At 38.1% G+C, this 24,724-nt stretch overlaps 1 protein-coding gene across 1 annotated transcript in view; it reads left to right on the top strand.

Annotated features, from left to right (window-relative positions):
- The window catches only part of LOC149781249 (uncharacterized), a 41,877-nt gene extending 19,267 nt beyond the window's left edge, over positions 1-22,610 (top strand). The window contains exon 3 of the mRNA XM_089934726.1: positions 21,225-22,610. Within this exon, the coding sequence (XP_089790852.1) occupies positions 21,225-22,234 (1,010 nt within the window). The 3' untranslated portion in view covers positions 22,235-22,610. The remainder of the gene's footprint in view (positions 1-21,224) is intronic.
- The last annotated feature ends 2,114 nt before the right edge of the window (positions 22,611-24,724 follow it).

Genomic DNA, 24,724 nt, shown 5'->3' with positions numbered 1-24,724 from the left:
CTGGCACGTAAAGATGCGCCAATTTTGGAAGATTTAGTGGTGATATATCTTCTTTAATGTTGTAAATATCTGAATCTACGTAGATAAGTCTATTTAACGCTTCTTTGGCTCTTTTAGTTGCGTCGAGAATATTTTCTTCCAATCTTCGAATTTCTGCGCCATATAATATTATATCGACCTTTTCACTTGTGATTTGACGTACCACGTTAATTTCATCGTTAATTTTGGCAATATCCTCATTGATTTTTTTTGTTTTCTCGCTGAGATCGTCGTGTGATGTTTTATCGCTTTTCTGGCCCATCACGATATTTATTTCGGTAATATCGGCGAGAATATTAGCAATATCCTCGTTGATTTTTCTTACTCTCTCGTTGAGATCATCGTGCGATGCTTGATCGGCTTTTTTCTTTGCTAGTTCGTTTGCGGTGGTGGAGATATTATCGACGGATGTTTTTATATCCTCGTCAATTTTTTTACTAAGTTTACCTAAGGTATCGTCGAGTTTTTTAAGGTCGTTATTTAGCCTGTTAAGTCTTTTTGTCATTCTGTCCTGAAGATCGTCGTGTAATGCTTTATCAGCCTTTAGAAGCAACGTTGCTGATAGCTCGTTGTCCTGTTTTTCCACATCCGCGATATTAGCCTTCAGGGGTAACTTCGCTATAATATCGGCGATATCAGCGATGGATTTTGATACCGAATCTGACAGGCTAGTAAATTGATTGATACGATCGTTATATTCGTCTCGCTTGATTATATCGGTTATTTTGACGTTGCTTGTTTGTAATCTTCCTTCGCGGCTCTGAAAAATAGCAACTTCGCCAGGATCTACCTCTGACAGCGACAGAAGATTATTAATATCATCCCTAGTGGCGAATTTTGATAGATCGACGTCAGTCACTTCTGCTCCCTTCTTCCTGTAGAGAGATCTACCGTAAATGTCAACCATGATATTTATCTACGGCATATTCAAATACGATTCTATGATACGGACCGGATGATTTTGAAATTGCATCAAGGACATTAATTGATTCAGGACCGCATATCGGTGGATCCATTAACGTCTGCGTCGGAAGTGTCGAATACCAAATTGGAATATTTAACTTTGAAACGTAATTGATGAATTCTTTCGGTGGTGCTAATCCGTACGAGTCAAAATAAACGACTTCGCGAGGATTAATCGCGTAGGCGACCCAATGTGTGCCAGGGCCAGTATTTGAATCGAGATTTATTATTCCTGTTTCGGTGGGGTTTGGTTTTTCTGGTAGTTGATCCCGCATAAATACGCCTCTGAAAATTTTTTTTTTTTCTTTGCTTCGTTGAATAAATCTAAATTTGAATAGGGCGTGCTAATCTTAGGCCGGATCCGTACGGGGGTCGTCTTAGGTAAAGGCCGCTTCCCTTTTTTTTACCATATCGCCCTCCCATTACTTTGTGTACTAGTTTGTCGCCTACAGCTCCGGCCGCACCTAATCCTATCGCTTTTGCAATTGCCGGAAGAGCCCCGGATAATAATCCAGGAATAGCAGCTAGGAAAGGGAAAATTCCGCCCGTTTTGACCATGTCTCTGATGGCACCTATACTAAGATTCACATGAACGCCGGAATTCGCTGATTTGGCTTTGGTGAAACGTTCACGTTGATTCTTAGTTAGCGACAGTTTGTTAGGCCCGCCCTGAATTTGATCGTTTTTCAGGGTTAATTTCACACCGCATCGCTTTGCTGTTGCTGTTTGGAGTTTTTTCATCTGACCCGGGGTCAGAGTTACGCTGACGTGTTCGTATGGCATATTAATAATCGTTTAATCTAAATTTAGAAATCTAGGTTTTGTTACATTTTCTCGACAGGAGCGTCAATGACTCTCATTCTGCCACTAATTCCCTCCAAGATCATTGTTCTATCGCTGAGGATCACCGCAATTGCTTTATATAAATTATTTCCCGTGCGAATTCTGGCTTTGAAATGGATATCGACAACAGATTGTTTTACCAGATCGAGATGCTCCAGAGAAAAGTAATAGATAGGATAGCGAGTATTAAAATCCAGCTGCGATATTTGCAATCCGGTATCGATATTTTGATCGCGACCCATAAAACTTAACAAGCGATGATACGCGCGGGCTGTAGAATAATTTTCAAAATTAATTGATATTTCCTCGGATGGTTCTTGTTGGCCATTTACTCTTAGAGACACATTTGTTGCGTGGATACTATCAAATATCATGTGGCTGTACATTTGATGATACCTTCTTGTGTGCAAAAAAGCGATAAAGATATGCCTGGGTGCAGAGGTACCTTGCTGCGATGCAATCCGCCATGTAAAATCACCATCAATATCGGTATTTATGGAATCTGTTGTTGTTGTCAGCCATGACATGACAGATTTACCGCCTTGGTTCATGAACGATAATAATTTTTCTTCCTCGATTATTGATGGAGTTATCGCTGGCATCCACAAAGTAAATTTGAGTAATTTTACCTGGCCGCCATTATTCGCGGCATCATTGGCATGTGGCAAATTAGTAGCGGGATCAATAGTAACTTCTCGCCAGATAGCATCATCGCTATTTCCTTTTCTGACAAATGTTACGGTATGTTTCGCTCCGTAAATAATTTTCCTGAAATGCCTACAAAATCCGAATATATGGGATAACGGAATAGCACAAGAGAATCTTCTGCGACCTCCTTCTAACATAAATCTTCGCGTAGCAAATCCGAGATTATAATCAGGATTAGTATTAATAATCATATCTTCGATGTCAGCAGGAGCAGCGGGGGCGGCACGATCAACCGGTCTTCTGACGATAAACGGCCTATTATCGGGATGATCAGAATTATCTTTGGCGAACATCATACTAGGGCCAGCTGATCTAGTAAAATCATCCGAGTATCTAGCTAGGCCTATTATCGTCGTTGCTAAGTCAACATCATTAGTAATTGACTCAATCTCTCTTCCGTCGATCATGTAAGTGGCGTTTTTGAATAATGCCATAATGCCGTTGTTAACAAATCCAACTCTAAAATTTGCTCCATAAGCGGTATTATCCGTTTTAATAACTTCCCCGACAACTTCGATATATGCCTCAGATGGAAGAAAATATCTTGTTGTATCGTGAACTTGAATTTCCAAACGATTAGGTGTATTTGGTTCAACTGCATCGTATGAGAAATACTGAAAATCACGCACGGAGGTGTCCTTACCTACAGGTTCGTCCATGTCGAATACTTCATTTGACACTTGTGCGAACATTTATTATTAAGAATTATCGTCTAAAACGAAGACCACTACCCGAAATAAAACTTGTATTTGCAACTTCCTGTACTAGATCATTTATTTTTTTATTTGCTGCGTCGTTTATAACTTTACTAACATCAGCGGGCATTTCGCTGGTGCTAGGTAATTTGACAGGCTGCTTTTTTTTGCGCATTAAGTTTGATATTTTGCTTTTGACAACATTGAAGCCTTTACTGGCCAAATTACCAATACCAGAAATGACGGTCTCGCCAATCTTTCCTATTGCTTTTGACGCGAATTGCTTAACTGTGGGTCCGATTTTAGGGATTACTCGCGTGACGAGGCTTCCAACAATATCGCCGAATCCATTGCCGTGAATATATTTGTATACGGGCAATCGAGAGTTAACTATGCGGACCTGTCTAGGTCTGCGCTGATGTTTGTGAACAATCATGTTATTTCAATTATGTTGTTTTAATCGATGAGTTCGTCAACGAGTTCTTTGTAAATGTGGGAGTTAATAACACCGCCGCGAAACAATCGCCGACAAATATCCGAAGCCTCGTTGATTATTTCAGAAGAATTATTTCCGGCTCGTTTTCCTCCGATTAATATTTCGAGGCGAGATACGTCGTTGACAACGCTGTCAGGGCAAACGGTATATCCGCTTCCTGTTTTTAGGCTTGGTGGTTTTTTTCTTTCTATTTCTTTATATTCTTCGACCTCCTTTACAAAATTAAGATATCCGTGATCATATAAATTCATCGGCTTTCCTAAACTACCAAAATAAATCACCGCCGGCCATGTTGCCGGTCCGAATGAATTAACATATTCCTTTTTCAAGTACACTGATCTATTCAACGGGGAAGGATCCGCAGCAACTATCAATCTACCATAATCGTTTTTGAGAAAATTCATACCATCTTCTCTCAAATAATGATCGGCAGTTGTAATATAACCAGCTGATTTTTTTTGAAGAGATGCAATTTCTTCCTCAGTAGGTTTTGGATCTTGGAGGGGCGGAGTTGACTTATATTCTTCCTCAGTTACCATTCGAACTCTTTCGTCACTAGGTCGTTTGTAATCGCTTGGATGAACTTTTCCACTTGATATTGGCCATAACTTCGGTCTAGCTCTTAATTCCTGTGGTTGAATATCTTCTCCCAATTCCTGTGGTTGAATATCTTCTTCCTGTGGTTGAATTTCTTCCTCCTGTGGTTGAATATCTTCTTTTAATTTTGCTTTTCTTTTCCGTGGAGATTTAGCCTTTTCTTCTTTCTCCTGTCGTCTTTTTTCTTTCGCTTGTTGCTTTTCTTCTTTCGTTTGTTGCTTTTCTTCTTTCGCTTGTTGCACATTATAATTATACGTTTCCTTTGCGGCTTCCAAAAATCTTCTGTAACGCGGATCCGTTTCTCTCGCCTGTGATTTTCCCGAGTAAACTTTATATAACATATTATACCAATTTTTACGGTTTGCGTATCTTTTTTTTCCTTCATCAGTCAGATATTCTCTTCGACTATCAAAATAATCTTCCGCAAATTGACCAAATTGATCTATATTACTATACAACGTCGAGAGCGGCTGTGATATTATTCCCCATCCCTCCTCGGTGAAATTTTCTCTTAAATCCTCGAGACGGAACGCTTTTTTTCCTACTCCAGGTTTTCCTACTCCAGGTTTTCCTCTTCCAGGTTTTCCTTTACTTATTTTAAAACCAATTGCAGAGGGTCCTCCTCCTGGTGGTCCCCCGTGGGCTTGTGCTAGTATTGCTAGTCGATCCGGTAATATTCGCGATTGTTCTTCAATTCCTCTCAACATGGGAAGCATTCCGCGTTTTCTGATATCCGGATCATCATCGTCACCAAAAAAGGCTTTTTCGGTTACTTCGGTAATTGGCTTTAATAATTTCGATGATAATTCGGTAAATCCCTGCTCCGCGTCTTCGCGTTCGCGTACATTTTTCTTGAATAATTCTTTCGTGGGAATAAGTTTCTTTAATGCCGCTAATTGTTCTCGCGTTAATCTAGCGGAATGAGGCTCTCCAACTGTGCTAGTTTTCGAACTCATATTATTTTCAAGTATATTATTTTAATGCGACGTAAAATTGGCCAAAGCAGCCCCACGTTGCAACAAATTCATTAACACAAAAAATTATTCCCTTCATTTATTTTTCCTGTCTCGGATGCTATGTTTATTGATACACTTGACATGACTACCTGATGCACTCGGTCTGAAATGCATGAAAATTAGCTCTCGTAGAAGGCTTTATTTCTGCTTTCTGAGGCTTCTACGGAGAAAGTTCTCATAGGAAGGTTTATTTTGGCTGTTCGCACTGGTCTGTTCAACTTCCCTGCTGCTGCAGAGTAAGTGTAATGTGATTTGTGTGGTAATCGTATATGTTCTCTTGCAAAGTATGTATTATTTGTTATTTTTTAAAATACTTTCTCAATACATTTACAGCAGAACATACATTTAGGGCGCTCAAACCAATAACCTTTATTTCACCTGAGCGGTAACATAACAGTGCGCACTGCTCAAGTTTCCAGCTATAAGCCTCGGGGTTGTGCTGCTAATGCAGCTTTCGCGGACGTTAATGGCTTATTAAATAAAAGTAAATACAATCCAAATTACATTTGGACACAACTAACACATATCAGATGAGAGGATGTTATGCATTCTACAACTTTGAGATACCATACTCTCTACTACAGATTTCTTGCACAATACTACTCTAGAACCTGGGCACACCATTCCCTAAAACTCGAACATATCAATATAATCTTAGCAGTTTATCCAAACCTTAACATACTGTATAGTTTCAACATACCAATATGCTTAATTCTACAGCTTAGACATATACGTATTGCTGCATAAATATGAAGTGCATTGGAAAACATTTAAACATAGCAACAATGATAAATAACACGACAGCCAATACAGAACAAATTTACCAGAAACGTTAGTAGTATAGGGGGCCACTATAGCCTCAATGGGAATTAGCATTACAGAACCCCCCTGGGCCACTGTAGCCTCAATGGAAATTTAACATGGAGAAAAACCCTGGGCCACTATAGCCTCAAGGGGAATTTAACATGGGAAATAGTCTTGGGCCACTTTAGCCTCAAGGGGAATTGAACATGGGGAATAAAGTGTGGGTCTATCTAGGGACAAGGGGAATTGAACATTGGAATAGAGTGTGGGTCTGTCTAGGGACTAGGGGAAGTTAACATATGGAAATTGAACATGGTGGGTCTGTATAGCGTCAAAGGGAATTGAACATGATGGGATTGTCTAGGGACAATGATGGTAGAGGGTCAAACACAACAGAGACAGAGACATACATACACTAGTACAAGCGTGAGATTTATATATAAAGCATTACCAAGACCTGAAATCTTGCTGGGGTGTTCAAAAATTTGCATAATTGTAATGATGCTATAAATAGCTATAATCAAGGAAATGCTCAACTACAAAATGGATGTGACTAAAAGTAACGCTAAAATGACGAAATTGTCCCAGAATTTAAAGGAAAATAAACATATCCCCGAAAATTAAGTTACAACGGTTTAGAATAAAATAGATAAAATTAGTAACTACTTACAAAATCAACTTGTGTGACGATCGTCGATAAACACCCATGTATCTATTTATAGTTATAATCAGCTAAAATTCCTATGAAATTCCACTATCTATTTATAGCTCCAACATGTGGGTTATTCCTTTGGAAAATCCCATTATCTTTTTATAGCTCAGCTTGAGTGACGTTCCTGTTTATGAACTCTAGTACATATGTATAGCTACAACCTGTGGAAATCCCCAAGTCCATATTTATAGTCTTAAAATTTCCAGCGTCAGTGACGTCACTGTACTGAACACTAGGGGATAAGTGTCAACAGTGTTGCAAGTGGCTGACCTGAATACGCGCTACTGTAGGTAGGTAGGTAGAATGTATTTGATAGGGATAAAGGGAGTTTTATACGGACAAACAGAGACCAATAGACACACACAAACACACAAACACACACACACACACACAACGTACGCGCGTAGACACACACACACAAACACACAAACACACACACACACAATGTACGCGCGCAGACATACTCACACACACACACAGAAACACACAACGTACGCGCGCAGACATACTCACACACACATAAACACACACACACACACACACACACACTATAAAAAGATAAAATTAGTAACTACTTACAAAATCAACTTGTGTGACGATCGTCGATAAACACCCATGTATCTATTTATAGCTATAATCAGCTAAAATTCCTATGAAATTCCACTATCTATTTATAGCTCCAACTTGTGGGTTATTCCTTTGGAAAATCCCATTATCTTTTTATAGCTCAGCTTGAGTGACGTTCCTGTTTATGAACTCTAGTACATATGTATAGCTACAACCTGTGGAAATCCCCAAGTCCATATTTATAGTCTTAAAATTTCCAGCGTCAGTGACGTCACTGTACTGAACACTAGGGGATAAGTGTCAACAGTGTTGCAAGTGGCTGACCTGAATACGCGCTACTGTAGGTAGGTAGGTAGAATGTATTTGATAGGGATAAAGGGAGTTTTATACGGACAAACAGAGACCAATAGACACACACAAACACACACACACAACGTACGCGCGCAGACACACACACAAACACACAAACACACACACACACACAACGTACGCGCGCAGACATACTCACACACACACACAGAAACACACAACGTACGCGCTCAGACATACTCACACACACACATAAACACACACACACACTATAAAATAGATAAAATTAGTAACTACTTACAAAATCAACTTGTGTGACGATCGTCGATAAACACCCATCTACCTATTTATAGCTATAATCAGCTAAAATTCCTATGAAATCTCAATATCTATTTATACTACAACTTGTGGGTTATTCCTTTGGAAAATCCCACTATCTTTTTATAGCCTCAGCTTGAGTGACGTTCCTGTTTATGAACTCTAGTATATATGTATAGCTACAACCTGTGGAAATCCCCAAGTCCATATTTATAGTCTCGAAATTTCCAGCGTCAGTGACGTCACTGTACTGAACACTAGGGGATAAATATCAACAGTGTTGCAAGTGGCTGACCTGAATACACGCTACTGACAGGTAGGTAGGTAGAGTGTATCTGATAGGGATAAAGTGAGTTTTATAGGGACAAACAGAGACCAATACACAACCCACACAACGTACGCGCGCAGACATACGCACACACACACACACACACACACACACACACACATACACACATACACACACACACACAGAGGGAAGAGGAAAAAACAAACCCCAAATATACTATCAACACAGAAGGGAGATAATACAAACCCCAAATAAACTATCCACACAAACGTACGCGAACGCATACAAACCCCAGATATACTATCAACACAGAAGGGAGATGATACAAACCCCAAATAAACTATCCACACAAACGTACGCGAACGCATACAAACCCCAAATATACTATCCACACAACATCGCTAACGCATACAAACCCCAAATATGCTATCCACACTCGGGAGGAAGAAGAAAAAAAACAACCAAATATACGATCTACAAAACGTACGCGAACACACACACACACACACACACACACACAGGGAAGAGGAAAAAACAAACCCCAAATAAACTATCCACACAAACGTACGCGAACGCATACAAACCCCAAATATACTATCAACACAGAGTGAAGAAGAAAAAAGGTTTTTTGAAAGCACCTAAACCCTCACCTGCAATGACCAACTCTGCCAAACACCTACACCCCACCCCACCCCACCCCCACTCCCAACACTACAAAACCCATTTAACCCGTTATTTTATGGCATCAGTGTGTGATTTAGGAAACATCAAGACACAAAATGATGGATGAATAGACTGACTATTGTTTACCGACTTGCATGCCTAAAGAGCGTGCGTGAAGGAAAACATCCTTCCATTTCAATTCTAACTAAAACATGATCCAGAGGGATAGAGAGAGGTGAAAGAGCACAATTTCATAAAGTGTGAGTAAAAAAACAAAACACGCCATGCTTATTATACAATGTCAAGACCAAGAGACACTTACGTTTTCTTTCTGGTCTATTCTCTTTTAGAAGGTAGTATGAAATTTCACATCAGGGCCAACGCATCGGCTCACATTGTCAATTTTTCCATTTCCATGTCTTTACTGGCACAAGTTCCTCATCATCTTCAATTTCTTCTTCTTCTGAATCCCTCTTCTCTGTTTCGTCTTGTTTTTGTTTCTTCTCTTTTCTCGTAGGGCACTCTGAATTCCAGTGTCCTTTCTCCTGACAACGATATTAGGTATCTTGACTTTCGTCTCTCTTTCTTAGACGAAGCAGGTATTCTGGAGACAAATACCCATTTACCTTTGCAGATATAGCAAACTTCATTAGCACTTACACACTTTCGTTTGACTCTCATCAAATCAACGACCAAAAGAGTAAGTTTTGTTGCCACTTTCGCATGTGAATTATGCTTTCGTATGACTTTTAGCAAATATTTGACCAGCAGGTCGATCTGTGCTGACTCTTCCATCTTCTTGATCGTTTGAGAGCGGAATGAATACTCTCACGCTAAGACACTCTCCTTATATAGAGAGACCTGCTGCGTATGAAACCTAGTCAAATGTAATTTTGCAATAAGATGAAACGATTTCATTGAGGAAGTAAAAGGCAATGATGTACCGTATCGCCTCACACAAAACCTGAAGTGTTAGTTCAAATCCGTGTCAGCGATTTCGAAGACGACATAACTGGGCTTTAATCAATGCTCTCCAATTATGCCACAAAACCACGAGTCCTGATTCACGCCAAAAGAAATTTCGTTCGGTCCATAAAAAATAGTATCACATCTGAGAAACGCAAAAACGAACTTCCAGAAAACTGAGAACGACGGCTTACACCTACAACGTAAATGTATGAGTTCAAGTAGTGCGTAAAACTTAGTCAAATTAAATTTTTATAGTCAAGACGAAACTATCTCTTTTCGAAAAAGAAAGCAGACACCAAACGACAATGGCGATCCGTGTCACACAACACTTTTCAAAATGTGTATTATCAGAGGTTTGTTCTAGCGATCTGCACGGTTAAATTAAATGTTGATGTATTTTGCAATAAGACGGACACAATTTCCATGGGATCGCCCATGGTACGATTGTTCGTGCATTAGTTTAATTTTTAAAATTTTTTTTTATATAAATCGCCTATAGGATAGACCCAGTAAAGCATGGCCATTCTCGTCACTGTCTGAATAGCTACTCAAGTCAATTCGAAGCGAACGCGGTAAGAAAATAAGTATAGCCAATGAAATGGCTTACAACGGGTGATGCATTGTTTTGTTCTAGGACTGTGTGGCATAATAATCCCTATGTTCTTGCGTTGTTACCATTACAGTGCAGACACTGAAATGTGAACTTACAAGCCCTCTTTGTGTGTGTGTTGTACCATTTCCTCTTACCACATCAAAATACTGAGCGTCACAGTATTGGTTCGCGTTTTCAAGCTGACCATTTTTTTATATCTCACTTAAACATTTCAACATAAACACTCACACTCACATCGGTAGAGTCAGAACAGACGTGTTACAGTATTGAGGGGCATGTTATCTTTTTTTTTTCAACTAATAAATTTGGGGTTTGTATGAAGTAAAGAACCGAAAGTACAGTGAAACTCAAGGATGATGACCCAATCTGTCTGTCTATTGATGCGTGTATTTACTTAAGAAGAAATATGACCTCTAAAACACAAAGAGATACGGCAAGCATGATTAGATTAAACACAACGATGTTTTTCCTTCACGCCCGTGTAATTTAGAGTTTCAATCGTCTTTGAAGACAAACTTGGTCTCCTTTTGTAGGGCTTGAAATAATAAAAAAAGCTGAAAAATCTTAAGCACTTTGCTATAGATAATTTCATCAACAGACTAAACAACATAAATACCGTTACAACAATAGAAAGCCTTAAATCTTCTATCAAAAAGAAATGCATGAAAAAAATTAAAGATTAACGATAACTAACCAATGAAACCGAATTTAACAAAGGCGATGACATGTGAAGAAATGCCTCTCACTTTGGAAAGGTAGGCGAATGTACTCTGTCATGCACCATCAACTTGAAAAAAATTATAAACAGAGAGAAACCTGAATTCAAAATTCAGTTGTTTTTTTTTTCTTCAAAATTATTTCTTTTCTTTTTTCTTTTTTTTTGGAACAAATCTAAGCACTAATATAGAGTGGAAAAGGGAAAATGCACATACAAGCTTTGATATTTCTGAAAAAATGAGGGGATATTCCTAACGTTCATAACCACCTATATATGCTTGGACTTGTCTGTGACTTATCCACAAAACAAGATGTACATATTTCTGGTCAAGCTGTAAGTGTGTGCGTGTTTTTGAAAATGGTAAAACTTGGATATACAATTTTCTCGTGATACTTATAAAGTGAAGACTCTGTGCAAGTGTCAAAAGCCAAAGTCATATAAGTTTTGTATTTTGTACGGCTTGTAAAGATTTCCACTTTAGGAGAGTATGGGGTAGCCCTGAAATTTTTTTTGGAACTTGAAGCTATGGATTCCCCCAATATCATAATGTTGAAAGTCACTGAAGACCTGAAAGAAGAGCTCGTCAAGGAGGAATTCAAGAAGGAGAAAGAAGAATGGATGGAGAAGTACAGACTTCATAAACGGCAGAGAGAGCAGCAACAGCAGCAGTTTGAACCTGACAGAGGCTTTGTCGATTGTCGTATCGACACCAAAGAGTTCTTCTTCTCTTTTCCGAAGAAGCAGACCTTATCCTGTGAGAAAGCCTGTCGTCAGAGGAGGCCGCCATCTTATAACCTAAGCGATCGCCATAGCTTCAAGTTCCCAAAAAAAATTTCAGGGCTACCCCATACTCTCGAAAAGAAATAACATTCCATTGCCTATGATATGTTAGTCAGTTAGAAGAAAAAATACAGAAGTGAGTCTATCAGCACATGATTTCTTTATCTTGGTTAGAAAGTGTGACTCTAAGTTGTTCGTTTCCGTCGCTTATCAAAATTTTAAAAATAGTAATGTTCTGTAAAAAAGTGAGTGAGTGTTTCTTTTAGGTCTGTGCGTTTTTTGTTTTTTTTGTTGCTGATAATATGGATAATGTAAGTTCGGGTACAACGAAATTAAAAGAATTAGGCCCAGAACTCGGTGTGGAGGGAAGAAATATACGCAACAGCAGCTGGAGCAAGAAATGCAGACCTAGCCAGTTAGCATTGAGGCATTCTGCGTTTGACAATGCCTTTGATGTCGTACACGTCGTCTTTTTTGGTGACACGACTTGATTTGAAATAAGTACGGGCTAGCGTTTTGGTGAGTACTTAACATCCATGGCTGTCTTGCTGAGCACCTTTTTCCTCCTTTACCACGCTCGGACAGAAAAATGAGTGTGTGGTGAGACAATTCCCACTCATGTTTAAAGCCTTTCAGTCAGGTTGTTAAGGACTAGTTAGTCCTACACCTGAGTGGCTAAATTTAAAAATAGTCTGTGAGTACATAAAAGCCTGGGGGATGAGGCTCTCTTTCCTTCCCCAGGAGTAATTAAAAATTACGCAGTGCGTTATTAAACCAGTGATACATGCTCCATTAGAGCGAAAATCACTTTAATTCAAGTAAGCAAGCAAGCAAGTTCGGGTACCGTCTCTAGCACTCTTGATGACACCAACTGTCTGGGTTATTTTCTTTCTTGCAAGCCCCTATGTTCCACTTCTGTTTGTGATAATAACTTGTGATACTTCACATTTCCTAAAGTGGAAATCTTTACAAGTCGTACAAAATACAAAACTTATATGACTTTGGCTTTTGACACTTGCACAGAGTCTTCACTTTATAAGTATCACGAGAAAATTGTATATCCAAGTTTTACCATTTTCAAAAACACGCACACACTTACAGCTTGACCAAAAATATGTACATCTTGTTTTGTGGATAAGTCACAGACAAGTCCAAGCATATATAGGTGGTTATGAGCGTTAGGAATATCCCCTCATTTTTTCAGAAATATCAAAGCTTGTATGTGCATTTTCCCTTTTCCACTCTATATTAGTGCTTAGATTTGTTCCAAAAAAAGAAAAAAGAAAAGAAATAATTTTGAAGAAAAAAAAAACACAACTGAATTTTGAATTCAGGTTTCTCTCTGTTTATAATTTTTTTCAAGTTGATGGTGCATGACAGAGTACATTCGCCTACCTTTCCAAAGTGAGAGGCATTTCTTCACATGTCATCGCCTTTGTTAAATTCGGTTTCATTGGTTAGTTATCGTTAATCTTTAATTTTTTTCATGCATTTCTTTTTGATAGAAGATTTAAGGCTTTCTATTGTTGTAACGGTATTTATGTTGTTTAGTCTGTTGATGAAATTATCTATAGCAAAGTGCTTAAGATGTTTCAGCTTTTTTTATTATTTCAAGCCCTACAAAAGGAGACCAAGTTTGTCTTCAAAGACGATTGAAACTCTAAATTACACGGGCGTGAAGGAAAAACATCGTTGTGTTTAATCTAATCATGCTTGCCGTATCTCTTTGTGTTTTAGAGGTCATATTTCTTCTTAAGTAAATACACGCATCAATAGACAGACAGATTGGGTCATCATCCTTGAGTTTCACTGTACTTTCGGTTCTTTACTTCATACAAACCCCAAATTTATTAGTTGAAAAAAAAAAGATAACATGCCCCTCAATACTGTAACACGTCTGTTCTGACTCTACCGATGTGAGTGTGAGTGTTTATGTTGAAATGTTTAAGTGAGATATAAAAAAATGGTCAGCTTGAAAACGCGAACCAATACTGTGACGCTCAGTATTTTGATGTGGTAAGAGGAAATGGTACAACACACACACAAAGAGGGCTTGTAAGTTCACATTTCAGTGTCTGCACTGTAATGGTAACAACGCAAGAACATAGGGATTATTATGCCACACAGTCCTAGAACAAAACAATGCATCACCCGTTGTAAGCCATTTCATTGGCTATACTTATTTTCTTACCGCGTTCGCTTCAAATTGACTTGAGTAGCTATTCAGACAGTGACGAGAATGGCCATGCTTTACTGGGTCTATCCTATAGGCGATTTATATAAAAAATATTTTTAAAAATTAAACTAATGCACGAACAATCGTACCATGGGCGATCCCAAAGAAATTGTGTCCGTCTTATTGCAAAATACATCAACATTTAATTTAACCGTGCAGATCGCTAGAACAAACCTCTGATAATACACATTTTGAAAAGTGTTGTGTGACACGGATCGCCATTGTCGTTTGGTGTCTGCTTTCTTTTTCGAAAAGAGATCGTTTCGTCTTGACTATAAAAATTTAATTTGACTAAATTTTGCGCACTACTTGAACTCATACATTTACGTTGTAGGTGTAAGCCGTCGTTCTCAGTTTTCTGGAAGTTCGTTTTTGCGTTTCTCAGATGTGATACTATTTTTTATGGACCGAACGAAATTTCTTTTGGCGTGAATCAGGACTCGTGGTTTTGTGGCATAATTGGAGAGCGTTGATTAAAGCCCAGTTATGTCGTCTTCGAAATCGCTGACACGGATTTGAACTAACACTTCAGGTTTTGTGTGAGGCGATACGGTACATCATTGCCTTTTACTTCCTCAATGAAATCGTTTCATCTTATTGCAAAATTACATTTGACTAGGTTTCATACGCAGCAGGTCTCTCTATATAAGGAGAGTGTCTTAGCGTGAGAGTATTCATTCCGCTCTCAAACGATCAAAAAGATGGAAGAGTCAGCACAGATCGACCTGCTGGTCAAATATTTGCTAAAAGTCATACGAAAGCATAATTCACATGCGAAAGTGGCAACAAAACTTACTCTTTTGGTCGTTGATTTGATGAGAGTCAAACGAAAGTGTGTAAGTGCTAATGAAGTTTGCTATATCTGCAAAGGTAAATGGGTATTTGTCTCCAGAATACCTGCTTCGTCTAAGAAAGAGAGACGAAAGTCAAGATACCTAATATCGTTGTCAGGAGAAAGGACACTGGAATTCAGAGTGCCCTACGAGAAAAGAGAAGAAACAAAAACAAGACGAAACAGAGAAGAGGGATTCAGAAGAAGAAGAAATTGAAGATGATGAGGAACTTGTGCCAGTAAAGACATGGAAATGGAAAAATTGACAATGTGAGCCGATGCGTTGGCCCTGATGTGAAATTTCATACTACCTTCTAAAAGAGAATAGACCAGAAAGAAAACGTAAGTGTCTCTTGGTCTTGACATTGTATAATAAGGATGGCGTGTTTTGTTTTTTTACTCACACTTTATGAAATTGTGCTCTTTCACCTCTCTCTATCCCTCTGGATCATGTTTTAGTTAGAATTGAAATGGAAGGATGCTTTCCTTCACGCACGCTCTTTAGGCATGCAAGTCGGTAAACAATAGTCAGTCTATTCATCCATCATTTTGTGTCTTGATGTTTCCTAAATCACACACTGATGCCATAAAATAACGGGTTAAATGGGTTTTGCAGTGTTGGGAGTGGAGGTGGGGTGGGGTGGGGTGTAGGTGTTTGGCAGAGTTGGTCATTGCAGGTGAGGGTTTAGGTGCTTTCAAAAAACCTTTTTTCTTATTCACTCTGTGTTGATAGTATATTTGGGGTTTGTATGCGTTCGCGTACGTTTGTGTGGATAGTTTATTTGGGGTTTGTTTTTTCCTCTTCCCTGTGTGTGTGTGTGTGTGTGTGTGTGTGTGTGTGTGTGTGTTCGCGTACGTTTTGTAGATCGTATATTTGGTTGTTTTTTTTCTTCTTCCTCCCGAGTGTGGATAGCATATTTGGGGTTTGTATGCGTTAGCGACGTTGTGTGGATAGTATATTTGGGGTTTGTATGCGTTCGCGTACGTTTGTGTGGATAGTTTATTTGGGGTTTGTATCATCTCCCTTCTGTGTTGATAGTATATCTGGGGTTTGTATGCGTTCGCGTACGTTTGTGTGGATAGTTTATTTGGGGTTTGTATTATCTCCCTTCTGTGTTGATAGTATATTTGGGGTTTGTTTTTACCTCTTCCCTCTGTGTGTGTGTGTGTATGTGTGTATGTGTGTGTGTGTGTGCGTATGTCTGCGCGCGTACGTTATGTGGGTTGTGTATTGGTCTCTGTTTGTCCCTATAAAACTCACTTTATCCCTATCAGATACACTCTACCTACCTACCTGTCAGTAGCGTGTATTCAGGTCAGCCACTTGCAACACTGTTGATATTTATCCCCTAGTGTTCAGTACAGTGACGTCACTGACGCTGGAAATTTCGAGACTATAAATATGGACTTGGGGATTTCCACAGGTTGTAGCTATACATATATACTAGAGTTCATAAACAGGAACGTCACTCAAGCTGAGGCTATAAAAAGATAGTGGGATTTTCCAAAGGAATAACCCACAAGTTGTAGTATAAATAGATAGTGAGATTTCATAGGAATTTTAGCTGATTATAGCTATAAATAGATAGATGGGTGTTTATCGACGATCGTCACACAAGTTGATTTTGTAAGTAGTTACTAATTTTATCTATTTTATAGTGTGTGTGTGTGTTTATGTGTGTGTGTGAGTATGTCTGAGCACGTACGTTGTGTGTTTCTGTGTGTGTGTGTGTGAGTATGTCTGCGCGCGTACGTTGTGTGTGTGTGTTTTTGTGTGTTTGTGTGTGTGTGTGTGTCTGCGCGCGTACGTTGTGTGTGTGTGTTTGTAAGTGTCTATTGGTCTCTGTTTGTCCGTATAAAACTCCCTTTATCCCTATCAAATACATTCTACCTACCTACCTACAGTAGCGCGTATTCAGGTCAGCCACTTGCAACACTGTTGACACTTATCCCCTAGTGTTCAGTACAGTGACGTCACTGAAGCTGGAAATTTTAAGACTATAAATATGAACTTGGGGATTTCCACAGGTTGTAGCTATACATATGTACTAGAGTTCATAAACAGGAACGTCACTCAAGCTGAGCTATAAAAAGATAATGGGATTTTCCAAAGGAATAACCCACATGTTGGAGCTATAAATAGATAGTGGAATTTCATAGGAATTTTAGCTGATTATAGCTATAAATAGATACATGGGTGTTTATCGACGATCGTCACACAAGTTGATTTTGTAAGTAGTTACTAATTTTATCTATTTTATTCTAAACCGTTGTAACTTAATTTTCGGGGATATGTTTATTTTCCTTTAAATTCTGGGACAATTTCGTCATTTTAGCGTTACTTTTAGTCACATCCATTTTGTAGTTGAGCATTTCCTTGATTATAGCTATTTATAGCATCATTACAATTATGCAAATTTTTGAACACCCCAGCAAGATTTCAGGTCTTGGTAATGCTTTATATATAAATCTCACGCTTGTACTAGTGTATGTATGTCTCTGTCTCTGTTGTGTTTGACCCTCTACCATCATTGTCCCTAGACAATCCCATCATGTTCAATTCCCTTTGACGCTATACAGACCCACCATGTTCAATTTCCATATGTTAACTTCCCCTAGTCCCTAGACAGACCCACACTCTATTCCCATGTTCAATTCCCCTTGTCCCTAGATAGACCCACACTTTATTCCCCATGTTCAATTCCCCTTGAGGCTAAAGTGGCCCAAGACTATTTCCCATGTTAAATTCCCCTTGAGGCTATAGTGGCCCAGGGTTTTTCTCCATGTTAAATTTCCATTGAGGCTATAGTGGACCAGGGGGTTCTGTAATGCTAATTCCCATTGAGGCTATAGTGGCCCCCTATACTACTAACGTTCTAGTGACGTTTCGGAACTTTTCACGTACCTCACCACCTCACTATCCTACTGCCTCCATCGAAAAATCTTCAGAGAGGTTTATAAAGTTTGTAACCGTTACCTTTTAAATCACATTTGGAAAAGCTATATTTTTATTGCGTTCATATAATTTCAGTCCATTACTTTATGGTTGGACTATTTTGATACGGCGTATTTAGAATTCTCCTTTGCATATGCAGTGTTTGAAATTGTCTTACAGATTACACGGCAGACTTTAAATACATAATAGGCAAACAAGGCCACCAACTTTTATAGTAGCTCATGAATGCTTTTCACAGAAGTATTTTTATGAAAGGTTTCTTTCTCCTTTCTTTCTGTTCTTTATTTTTTAATTTATCTAAATCATCCTCTATCTTATTTTCTCCTCCCATTTATTACCTTTTAACCGTTCCGATGGCCTAGTGTTTAGAGCGTCCGCCTCAGATGCGGGAGGTCGTGGGTTCGATCCCCGGCCGAGTCATACCAAAGACTTACAAAGATGGTTCTAACAGGTGCCTCGCTTGGCGCTCAGCATCGAGAGGTTAGTGTTAGGACTGGTCGACCTGGTGTCAGGATAATGTGACTCGGTGGGACATCATGCTACATGTCTGCGGCATGATGCCCCAGTGCTTGACATCACTATAAACTGCCACATTGCAGACATCGTAGCGGTATGACTGAAAAGTTATTAAAGCTACGTTAAAAATCCAAATCACATCACAACACATATTACCTTTTACTTGTATAGTTCATCCTCCTTTAGTTTATTATCATCAATCAAAATGTTCTCAGCAAAAATGGCCTTTTACAATATTTATAACAACTTCTCTAATATCTCCTCTTATTTCATCTAATAGTTTTTTTCCCCACCCTATTTGTGTGTTATACTGATATATTACTATTAAAAGAGGATTTACCCTGGGTTTTGTGAAGTGTGCAGACAAGTAGAGTCTGAATCCACCATTTTTAAGTATGCCAAATACTAACGCAGTCTTTGAACGTTTATTAAGGTAGTAAGAACGCCGTATCAAGGAATTCAGAATGCAGTATTGAGCTAGCCAGAAGTATTAAGATGCAGTAGTATTACGCATAGCATGCAAAACGCGCGTAATTTTAATTTATAGGAAATGCATGCCAACATTTTTTCTTTTTATAACCCCAAACGCTATACATTTTGGATTTTTCAAGAGTCGAGTATCAGAATCGCAAAACGACAGCACGGAGACTTCAGTACGAGCCTCATAATATAAAGCACTGCTCCATCTTTCGATCTCCACCTTTTCGGGGTTCGGCTTCTTCCAGCTCTCGTAACACTAGAAAAATGAGAGTTTTAAAATCCGACGGTAGCTGGAAAGGTAGGAGGGAGGAAAGGATAGGATTGAGCGCCCTAGATGAGTGGTATCATGCATGCTCTTAGATGCACTAATCGTATGCAGCCACACGTTGACTATGTTGATTAATGTTATCTGCAGTAACACGTTGACTATGTTGATTAATGTTATCTGCAGTAACACGTTGACTATGTTGATTAATGCTATCTGCAGTAACACGTTGACTATGTTGATTAATGTTATCTGCAGTAACACGTTGACTATGTTGATTAATGTTATCTGCAGTAACACGTTGACTATGTTGATTAATGTTATCTGCAGTAACACGTTGACTATGTTGATTAATGTTATCTGCAGTAACACGTTGACTGTTGATTCATGTTACATGCAGTAACACGTTGACTATGTTGATTATTGTTATCTGCAGTAACGCGTTGACTATGTTGATTAATGTTATCTGCAGTAACACGTTGACTATGTTGATTATTGTTATCTGCAGTAACGCGTTGACTATGTTGATTAATGTTATCTGCAGTAACACGTTGACTATGTTGATTCATGTTACATGCAGTAACACGTTGGCTATGTTGATTAATGTTATCTGCAGTAACACGTTGACTATGTTGATTAATGTTATCTTCTAAAGACTATTTCTTTATCCTTTCTGTGTTCTTCAATGAATTCGCCGCTGGATTAAGTTTGCCATAGTTGATATGAAGATACTTATAGAAAAAATTAAATTTAAAGGTGCATTTACATTTGAAAGCATCCCCATCGATTACTCACTGTATGTAATATTAAGTTAAACTGGAGTATTTGTGCTTTCTCATAGTGTATATACATTCTATCCATTTCTGATATTTTTACTTGTCTCTTTTCTCATCTCTTTTCTCCATTGCTTCTTCATCTCTTAGTTGTCCACAATTATTACATGTCAGTTGAACCGTTTATTATCTTGATTATATTTTCAAATAAGTCAGATAGAAGAAATAGTTCAAAATATTGTAGATAGTTAAAGTTGTACAGTTAGTTAAAATTTTACAGATAGTTAAAATTGTACAGTTAGTTCAAATTTTACAGTTAGTTAAAATTTTACAGATAGTTAAAATTGTACAGTTAGTTCAAATTTTACAGATAGTTAAAACTGTACAGTTAGTTCAATGTGTATATATTGAGTACACAGAAAAACAGAGATACCAGCTAATAAGGATGGTAACATTTATTAGCGTATTTCTTGTTAGTTTGACTCCATCACTCATCTCGATGTGGTAAGACGTAGTCCGATAAATCAACCCCCAAATCTTTCTTGATACTGATAGACGATATGTGGCTCTGATGTCACCTGTTAGGGTTCTTGGATCTGCACTTCATTTTATTCAATATTTGTATTGTTTATTTTCAATTGTATTTTTACATCATATATTTATCATTATTAACTCATTCATAAATTTCCATCTTTCTTACATTGTGTTTGGCTTGTTCATTTCGTCCAAAAACCCACTCGGTTACAATTCTGTGACAGTGTGCAGCCAGTACTGGCTGCATATTTTTGTATGTTTTAATGAATAGTTGCTGTCAGTCCCTAAAGCGTCAATCTATATCATCACGGGCGAGGGGCTGCTTTTCCGCCCTAGGTAATACGGGATGTCGTTCTAGCTACATTTTATGAATTGTTTGGTAAGTTTATATCCTGGCTTTTTCACCTATATGAAATCTTCCTTGCACTCGCAATGACATGAGATCAATAACACTTTGTTGCGCTCTTACGCGATTTTTTTTATTTATCTGACATTGTTTTCATACACTGATGACAGTTTTCCTTCTTTTTCAGGTCTCGGTGCAAACTTTCTGTACATGTCTTCTCTAGCAACGAACATACACAACTTTCATCCAAGACATCGTGGTAAGGTGGTAGGTCTGTTGGATGGATCATTCAGCGGTGGACCTTCCATCCTAGCCGTTATATATGGCCTGTGTTTCCAAAATGGTCATGCCAATGACGAACAAAACCAGAATCTCAAGGGCTTCTACTTGTTACTAACCATCTGCTTTGCTGTGATTGCCGTACTTGGCATTTTCCTCCTGAAACACCTGCCCTATGACAAAGAAGATCGAGATCTCATGAAGGATATTAACGATGGCTCCAATAAAATCAGCGTAGAAAGTCACAATCGAGATTTGACTGGAATTTCACTCCTGAAATCTTTCGATTTCCATTTTATATTTTGGGCGTTTGTGTTTTGTACAAGCCTCCAACTAATGTTTCAGTCTAACATTACGGCTTACCTAAAGTCATTCGAGCTTGAAAACTTTAGTACTATCTTCACCACTATTAACCCAATTTCTGGAGCTGTGACCAAACTGTTTGCTGGATTCATCTCAGACGTGCTAATAAGCAAGATACCTAGAGTGGGCATACTGTTGCCTCTGAATATAATTCAAACTGTCATCATGATAATTTGCATATTCCGTGCCAATAATTTGGCTATTCTTGTATTCGCACTCCTTTCGATTGGCATGGCAAACGGAGGAGCTTGGTGTCTTACACCAACTATAACTAGCGAGTTCTTTGGCTTGAAGTATTTCAGCAGGAACTGGGGTAGCATGATGTTTGGCTCAGCAGTGGTTAGCCTTCCAGTTCAGAAAGTGTACGGTTGGGTTTATGACAGCAGCATAACTGACACAGGAAGTATATTCTGCTATGGACAACAATGCTTCACCTGGAGTTTTGTTATGGCGGCCGTTCTTAGTGTCTGCTCATGCTTGTTTAATGTCGGTGTGTTGGAGAAGGAGATAATCAGATATGGGAAAGTAAACCAATTAAAACAACAAGATTTATAAAGGTTGGCGAGAGCCGCGGGAGCTCAGTTGGTAAACTGACGAAACAGTAATACATGCGCTGTGGGTACGACACCGGTCCAGGACAGCTCGGGACCAATTCGCTGTTAATTATTCAAATATTAGTTGAGGATGATTCCTGAAAAAGTTTTGCTAGTTTTAAAAATAGATTTCTATTAAAGTTAATTTCGTAAATTTTCAATGCATACTTGCAGCTTCAAAGTCTGAAAGACCTTGATAATAATGCTTCAGCAACACAAAAGGTTGTACCAGTATACTATCAAACATTAATCGGAAACAATTCCGTACCAGATTCCGAAGGGAAAAAATGGGATTTTGACATTTAGAAAATAAAGACTGTCAGAAATATTTCCTGCTAACGTAGATAATGTTCAGATCCAAGAAGGTTGCAAGTGACAATATTCATAGTATTTTGGCTACAAATGTATTTCACAAAAGAATGATAATTGTATTAAACGAACTTTGTAGTATTTCTATGTAATATGCTGAGATATCTATTTTAGGGATTCCCAGAAGTCTAAAATTTACAAAAAGGAGATACTTTGAAACAGAATAAAAACAGAATAAAAACAAATATGTGAACAAATAATTTGAAATTCATAAAAACTATTTTCGTTGGAACTGAAACAAGACTCAGGCCGATGAAGTTGTTAATTTAATAATCCTATATGTAAACAGTATATTAATAGATGTGCAAATTGTTCATAAACAGAGTCCAATTTTTCTCAGTTCAAAATTTTAATTTTAATTTTAATATTTATAAGGAAAACATAATGCGTATAGGAATTTACAAACAGCTAATAGAGTTACTGAGTAATTTAATTACTCTAGCGTTTTAATTTTACAAGATTGCCGAGTGAATTTTTAATTGTGCAAGCAATATATGTATTCGTATGTACATGACCTGTCAAAAAAGATGAAATCTGATACGGGTAGCCACCTGCCTGTGAGACTGTATATAAATTTACCTACAAGCTTTGCTATACTATGAGATGTATTCATTTGTGATATGCATAAATATCGCATTATAGAAAGGGCATATTTTGTCTTTCTTTCTAAGACGCATACGAAGAAAAGGGAAATAACTACATGGCAAATAAAATCTGAAATTTATTTGCCATTGGCCAAGTAAATGGTTATGGCAAATTTAACGAGGGGTATCATTCAAATAAGTTTCTAATAAATACCAGTTTGTGCATTCTTATTGTATCAAATATTGAACAGACGTCCCAAATATACAGATCTTAGTACATGCATACACACACACACACACACACACACACACACAGGGGCCCCGAGTGGCCGAGTGGTCTAAAGCGCTGTCCGTTACGGATCACTGCCATCTCACCTCTGTCTGCGTGGGTTCGAGTCTAGGATTCGGCCAATGTGGATATGTGAGAAAGCTTGCCAGTAGCTTCTCGAGGGTCGGTGGTTCTTTCCGGGGATTTCCCGGATTCTTCCTCCACCATTAATACTGGCCGCCATGTATAGCCTATCGTGTGCTGGAAAATGGCGTTAAACTCTACAACAACAACAACAACACACACACACACACACACATATATATATATATATATATATATATATATATATATATATATATATATATATATATATATATATACATATATATATATATATATGACATAGAGGTGGTATTTTATATATTTTATATGTGCATGCTCTGATATGTTTCATAAACGACATTGGTCTTTGGATGGATGGATGGATGGATGGATATTGATTGATTTCTTTGTATTCTCTTGCCTTTTCTTTCCTTGGGTTTCTTGTTTGGTCCCACAAGAACATAAAAAAATTGTCTAGAATGGCTTCGATATTTTTTTAAAAAAAAGCTAATGCGATGGGTTTTTTTTCTTCTTTCTGTTTATGTATTATATGCAAGCATGTGTCATTTATCTTTATGTCAATTCCATTTGGTTACAAAAATTATTATTAACTTTTAAAGTTGTGGGCAAACTATGTATATGGATTTTGCATGATATAGCAACATATATCCACAAGTACATGAGCAATGAACGTTGTAAATAGCTCTAAATAATTCATTGAAAATGTTCTATTAACGCCGACGTTTCTGAAGATATTTGCATTTGATCATAAATAATCGATTACAAAAAGTTTTTACTATGCTACATTATGTTGACTGGCTCCAGTCCACTATATCTAACAGACATCACGCATGTGTATACCCCATCTAGAAACTTACCCTTCTCTTCCTCCACCTGTATTCTCATTGTTCCCATTGTTTAAATGAAGTCATTCTGGCATCATTATGTTGCTTACCCCGACCCATCTACATGGAACGAATTGACCATTGATCTTAGACACAAGTACACTGATCTCATTCAAGGTCCATGCTCATTAAAACTCACATGTTTCGACCGCAAGAACAGACATAACGACTTAATAATATACACTTACTTAATTATTGTCAGCATGTTTTTGGTTTCGTAA

The sequence above is a fragment of the Sinohyriopsis cumingii genome, chromosome 15 (genome assembly GCF_028554795.1).
Source record: "Sinohyriopsis cumingii isolate HCF-2022 chromosome 15, ASM2855479v2, whole genome shotgun sequence".
Lineage (NCBI taxonomy): Eukaryota > Metazoa > Mollusca > Bivalvia > Unionida > Unionidae > Sinohyriopsis > Sinohyriopsis cumingii.
Note: the sequence above shows the minus strand (reverse complement) of the source record. Positions and strands in the feature narration are given on the sequence as shown.